The 6404-nt window shown below is 42.1% G+C and overlaps 2 protein-coding genes across 2 annotated transcripts; both read left to right on the top strand.

The window, feature by feature from the left end:
- On the top strand, positions 1–1990 carry LOC126611258 (AAA-ATPase ASD, mitochondrial-like). Its single transcript, XM_050279467.1, has 2 exons — positions 1–66; positions 304–1990. The coding sequence occupies exon 2, from the start codon at positions 335–337 to the stop codon at positions 1793–1795; it is 1461 nt and encodes a 486-aa protein (XP_050135424.1). The 5' UTR covers positions 1–66; positions 304–334; the 3' UTR covers positions 1796–1990.
- A 2239-nt stretch (positions 1991–4229) lies between these two features.
- Positions 4230–5938, top strand: LOC126611260 (AAA-ATPase ASD, mitochondrial-like). The gene has a single exon (XM_050279469.1). It carries the CDS (start codon positions 4310–4312, stop codon positions 5747–5749), a length of 1440 nt encoding a protein of 479 aa, XP_050135426.1. The 5' UTR covers positions 4230–4309; the 3' UTR covers positions 5750–5938.
- Positions 5939–6404: the final 466 nt, after the last annotated feature.

Consider the following 6404-nt stretch of genomic DNA (forward strand, 5'->3'; position numbering starts at 1 on the left):
ATTTCTTGTCATTGCTATATATTTTTGTTGAACTGTGAACAAGTTCCTGAGAAGAACTAGGTGGAAGTAAGTATGCTATCTCTAGCTATTGATAATTTCTTTACTTACAAAACATTCATGTTCTTGATTTACTTTCTGAACAATTAAACGGCATTTTCATTTCCGTTAATACAAGGAAACTACTTGTGTCTCTTTAAAAGCAGTCATTCTTACTTACAAATCACAATTTGATGTGCGTAAAAAAGGTTCCTTCTGTGTTTTTAATTGGTTATTTATGCACATGTATTGAACTTTGATTTACAGGAAGGAGATCCGAGAAAGTATACCAGAAAAAATGCGTATGATGGGAGAAATGTGGGCAAAATTAGGCTCGATGGTTGCGAGTGTGATGTTCATGAGTGCCGTATTTCGAGACTTCCTTCCGGTGCAACTTCGAAATCATGTCGAACTATACATCCATAAACTAGCGAACTTTTTCGACCCTTACGTGCAAATTACATTTGATGAGCACACCAATCAGTTTCGCAAGCAAAGTGAAGTCTATTCCGCCATCCGGAGCTACCTCAGCACCAAGTTTTCTGCCCGAGTGAGGCGGCTCAAGGCTCATGATGTCAAGAACAGCAAGTCTCTAGTCCTTAGCATGGATGACAACGAAGAAATCACCGATGAATTTCAAGGCATTACGTTTTCGTGGGCTTCGGTGAAACGAATGGCGAACCAGACTTCATTTTCTATCTACCCTCAATCTAATGAGAAGAAATGTTATAAGCTGACGTTCCACAGACGCTATCGAGATATCATGACGGGGTCTTACCTTGATCATGTGATAAAAGAGGGGAAGGCGATATCGGCAAGCAACAGGCAAAGAAAGCTTTACATCAACAATCCTGCAGAGGATTGGAATTCATACCGAGGGACGAAATGGAGCCACATTGTTTTTGAGCACCCGGCAACATTTGAAAGCCTAGCAATGGACCCGAAAAAGAAGGAAGAAATCATCAATGACCTCATCAAGTTCAGTAAGGGAAAAGAGTACTATGCAAAAATCGGGAAGGCATGGAAGCGGGGTTATCTCCTCTACGGGCCACCAGGAACTGGAAAGTCTACCATGATTGCTGCTATTTCTAACCTCATGAACTACGATGTCTATGATCTTGAACTAACGCAGGTTAAGGACAACACTGGGCTGAGGAAGCTTCTGATAGACACGCCGAGTAAGTCTATAATTGTGATTGAGGACATTGATTGCTCGCTTGATCTTACCGGACAGCGAAAGAAGAAAAAGGATGAGGAGGACAAGGAAGAAAAGGATTCAGTTCGGAAAAAGAGGGAAGATCAAGAAAACAAACCGAGCAAGGTGACTCTTTCGGGGCTGCTAAACGTTATCGATGGGATTTGGTCAGCTTGTGGAGGGGAGAGACTGATCGTGTTTACGACTAATTATGTGGACAAGCTCGATCCTGCACTCATCAGAAGAGGAAGGATGGACAAGCACATAGAATTGTCCTACTGCTGCTTTGAAGCATTCAAAGTTCTTGCTAGGAATTATTTGGGTTTGGAGACGCACGAATTGTTTGAAAGGATTGGGAGTTTGTTGGGGGAAACGGATATGACACCTGCTGATGTTGCAGAGAATTTGATGCCGAAATCTGATGTAGAGGATGCTGAGTCTTGTTTGAAGAACTTGATCGAAGCTCTCGAGGCTGCGAAGGAGGAGGCAAAGATCAAGGCCGAGGAAGAAGCTCAACAGAAGGCAGAGAAAGACGAAAATTTGAATGCAGAGAAAGAAGCATAACCAAAGGCAGAGGAAGAAGAAGATTCGGAAGCACAGAAAGATGAGCCCGAAGTGAAACGGAACGGAACATCAGCTTAGCTTGATAGGAAAAATGTCTATTTCTTCGAATAATTTCAACCTAGTAAAGTCTCATTTGTGCAACTAGTATCTGTGTTTTTTTAGGAAAAATAAGCTTATAAGTTTCTCAATTAACAACTATTTGTCTGCAATTTCCATCAGGAGTGTGATTAGTTTCCTTGTTTTTCTTTGGCTTGCATGTAAGTTGCAGTTAACTGATTGTTCAACAGCAGACGAACATGACAGATGACTGGAGAAATGTGGGTTCAACTGGCCGCGGCGATTGCCAGGGTGAAGCTTCATCGCTTGTTTCTGTTAAATTTCTACGTACTTTCCATATCGTTTTCGGGGTATGGCGACGAAACCACCAGGCAACGGTCGACGATCAGAATGCTTAATTTATTCACTAACCGATACCAACTCCACTCTACCCGGACCAGGATCCTCTCCTGAGCAGATGGAGAGGATCCTCCTGACCAGGCCCATCGGGCCGTTCATTTTTTACCCAATGGCTACAAACAGGGACCGCTCTAAAAGTTATAATAATTATAACCGTTGGATAAAAAATGAACGGTCCGATGAGCCTGGTCAGGAGGATCTCTCCATCTGCTCAAGAGAGGATCCTTATCCACTCTACCCCACCCTTCTTTAACAAAATAGAATTATATAATCGGAATAGTACCGATATCAGTGTGGTTAATAGTGAACTGCTTGCCCACGTGTAAACACAAGGCCAAGCAAGAAAAGCGAAGTTAAAACATTGACTCCAGTAGACATAAGTTGAATAGAGTGAAGAAAACAGTCAGCCCTTGAAGGCAAAGAGACTGGAATTATCGGTATAATTTCTACCTTATTTCTTGTATTGCTATCTACCCATTATTTTTACCTCTTACTCATATTTCTTAATTTTCGGCCGTTGGATCAAAAAAATCGAAAATGATCAAATAACAGAAATTAACAAAGATGTGAGAAGTAAAAATAATTGTGTAGATAACATCACCCTATTTCTTCCATTTTGCGCCCTGATCAATGTGCGTTTATCTTAACAATGTAATAAGAATTTAGGTGGAATGAATTCACGGCTACCGTATCCCCTACATACAAGGTTTCGAAGATAAAATATTACGCATAGTATTAATGGTTTGAAATATCACAATGACGATGAACCTGTTTCTTAAAAATCTCTCTAAAAACACAAGGCATGAGAAAGGATAAGAAGGTGAAATGTAAATGCAGCAAGGGTTATTGAAAGTAAGTATCAATAATTAAGAGCATGTTTGGTATTGAATTTGAGTCCAATCTTTTTAATTCAAAAACAATTTTTGAGTTTCAATTGCATAATTTGTGTTTGGTTGGAGCATTTCCAAAAAGTCAACTCAAAACTAACTCAAGAAATAGCATGTTGCTTAAAAACACAAAACTTCTGTTTTCACACTTTTTTTTCAATCGACATCATTGTTGGGGAAAAATGGGGCTGATTTAAACACAAAACACCACAGATTCAAACTCTTTTACGGCCGCTAGAGCTTTGATAACTTGTGGGATTGAAAGTCAAAAATTGTTTTAAGACTTCCCAAGTTCCATAACAAACAAGTTTTCGGATTGCAATGGTTGTACTTAAGAAATCACGTTTTAAAAAACCATCATAAATTTTGTTAAAATCTTGGAATAGAATACCCTAAATATTGGATAATGTTACTAATTAATATTTCCTTATTGATCCGGCTGTGAAACAAACGTGACTTAAATACACAATTTTCATGATCTGGTTCATGACCATACTACTAGGAAAGTACCAAGAAAGTGTGTGTGATGCTTAACTGAAACACGATGATGACATCCCAGATGTCATCATTGTCACATTACGTCATAGAACTAATAATAATTTCCACAAAAAATTAATTTAAATTTCGATTATGGTTAACTTAACTTAACCTCTTAAGCAAAAGGATTCTTTCCTGATTTACTTTGTGAGGGTTTTAAAGATCTTCACATCTTAACTGTTCATCGTATATTATGCGGTCAGTTTTCATCAGGTACTATTTATGTTTAATTTTAATAAAAAAATAAATAATTTCTGATTACACGATGAACGATGAATGATTAAAATATCAAAATCCCTAAAATTCTCACAATTTGGATCCGCATGGAATCCAAATCCATCTTAAGCAAGTAAACGAGGCCACGACACGACTCCTCCACGTCCACGGTCCACACACGAACACCGACTATTTGCATTGAGACAAATCCACGGGTCAATTTTTGGACCGGATTGTTTGAATGTATTCACGCAGAATAATCAATGCCAACGCACCCCAAAACCCCTTTTCAATTAAAAATATTTTAATTTTTAACTTAAATCTCCACAAAATTATATAAATTCCGACATTTCTGGCAAGAAAACACGGAAGAAATCCAAGAAGAAGCAAAAAGTTGCAACCTTTGAGCCCCCAAAACATGTTTCCGGCAACCATTTTTGCCAACTTCGGATCGGCGATCGGCGGGTTAATGTTCGTGTGGGCGATATTCCAGCAGTACTTCCCCTACGAGCTTCGAAGGCATGTCGAAAAGTACTCGCAGAGAATGGTGGGATATGTGTATCCTTACATTCAGATCACTTTCAATGAGTTCACCGGGGAGCGGCTGATGCGCAGCGAGGCTTACTCCGCCATCGAGAACTACCTGAGCTCCAAGTCCTCCACGCAAGCGAAGCGCCTCAAGGGCGACATCAAGAACAACCAGTCGCTTGTTCTGAGCATGGACGATCACGAGGAAGTGGATGACGAGTTCAAGGGAGTCAAAGTGTGGTGGGCGTCCGGGAAGTACATAGCGAAGCAGCAGACGGTATCGTACGTTCCGGTGAACGATGAGAGGAGGTACTACAAGCTCACTTTTCACAAATGGCAGAGGGAGCAGATCATTGGACCCTACCTTAGCCATGTCCTGAAGGAGGGGAAGGCCATTAGGGTTAGAAACCGGCAGAGGAAGCTTTACACGAACAATGGGTCACACTGGAGCCACGTGGTGTTTGAGCACCCTGCAACATTTGAGACTCTGGCTATGGAGGCGGAGAAGAAGCAGGACATTGTCGATGATCTGATGGCCTTCAGCAAGGCTGAGGAGTTTTATGCGCGGATTGGGCGGGCTTGGAAGAGGGGTTACCTTTTGTATGGCCCGCCGGGGACTGGGAAATCCACCATGATCGCCGCCATGGCCAATCTTTTGGAGTATGATCTTTATGACCTCGAGCTGACCGCGGTTAAGGACAACACCGAGCTGAGGAGGCTGCTGATTGAGACGTCAAGTAAGTCGATTATTGTGATTGAGGACATCGATTGTTCGCTTGATCTCACGGGGCAGAGGAAGCAGAGGAAGGAGAAAGGGGAGGAGCAGGGGGAAGGGAGGGATCCGAAGGAGAAGATGGGGAAGGAGGATGGGGAGGCGAAACCGAGCCAGGTTACTCTTTCCGGGCTGCTGAATTTCATCGACGGGCTGTGGTCAGCGTGCCGCGGAGAGAGGCTCATTGTGTTCACAACAAACTACGTGGAGAAGCTTGATGCTGCATTGATCAGGAAAGGAAGGATGGATAAGCACATTGAATTGTCATACTGTAACTACGAATCCTTCAAGGTGCTGGCTAGGAACTACCTCAAGCTCGAATCACACCGCTTGTTTCCGGAAATTGGAGCGTTGCTTGGGGAAGTTAAGATGACTCCGGCTGATGTTGCAGAGCATTTGATGCCTAAGAAACTTTCCGGGGATGTCGAAATCTGCCTGCACAGTCTGTTCCAAGCTCTCCAGAAGGAAAAGGAGAGTGGAGGATTGAAGGCTGAGGAAGAAGCGAAAGAGGAGAAATCGCCATTGGCTGCAGAATCACCATCATCTAACAAAAAATGAAGTGATTGCAAGCAAGAAAGAAAAAAAAAAAAAAGGATTTTCGATTTGGGGGACAAAAGGGCTTTGTATGTGTAAAGCATTTCTGTATACTGCCAATGTGGTCCTAGATATATATCCAAAACACCTATAATTGTGTCGAGGTTTGAGCAAGGAAATTGTTGAGCGTGTAACGCTCATGTTTACGGAAAATCTGTCTTGTAATTGGTTGTACATCCGTTGTTCGAGAGACTTACAACCCGACAAGGGATCTCTCTCTCTCGAACCAGGGATATACAATCGGGCATAGCTAAGATTTTAAGAATCCCTCCTGTCCACACGGAATTAACTAGCAGCGGCATTTCAACAAACACCTGGTGGACACTCAGTTACCAGTGAAAAATGTGCAATTTGCACCAGAACGCAATCCAAAAGAAGCACAAAGCTTCGACACGAATCACAAGGAGCAACGCAAGATTCCAATAAAAAGAAATCGACCGAAGACGGTAACAATTTTGGGCTGAGTAGATGGAACTCGCATGAAACCGAGTGGTTGATTTCTGTTTATATGCGTTAATTGTGCAGGCAGGAGGAGGAGTACAGCTTGAAGGTGGTCCAAATGTGTTATGTATCTTATTGGGCCTGGTGTCCATAATGCACTCTTCTGCACGGCCTGTTA

This window comes from Malus sylvestris, chromosome 17 (assembly GCF_916048215.2).
Source record: "Malus sylvestris chromosome 17, drMalSylv7.2, whole genome shotgun sequence".
NCBI classification, from domain to species: domain Eukaryota; kingdom Viridiplantae; phylum Streptophyta; class Magnoliopsida; order Rosales; family Rosaceae; genus Malus; species Malus sylvestris.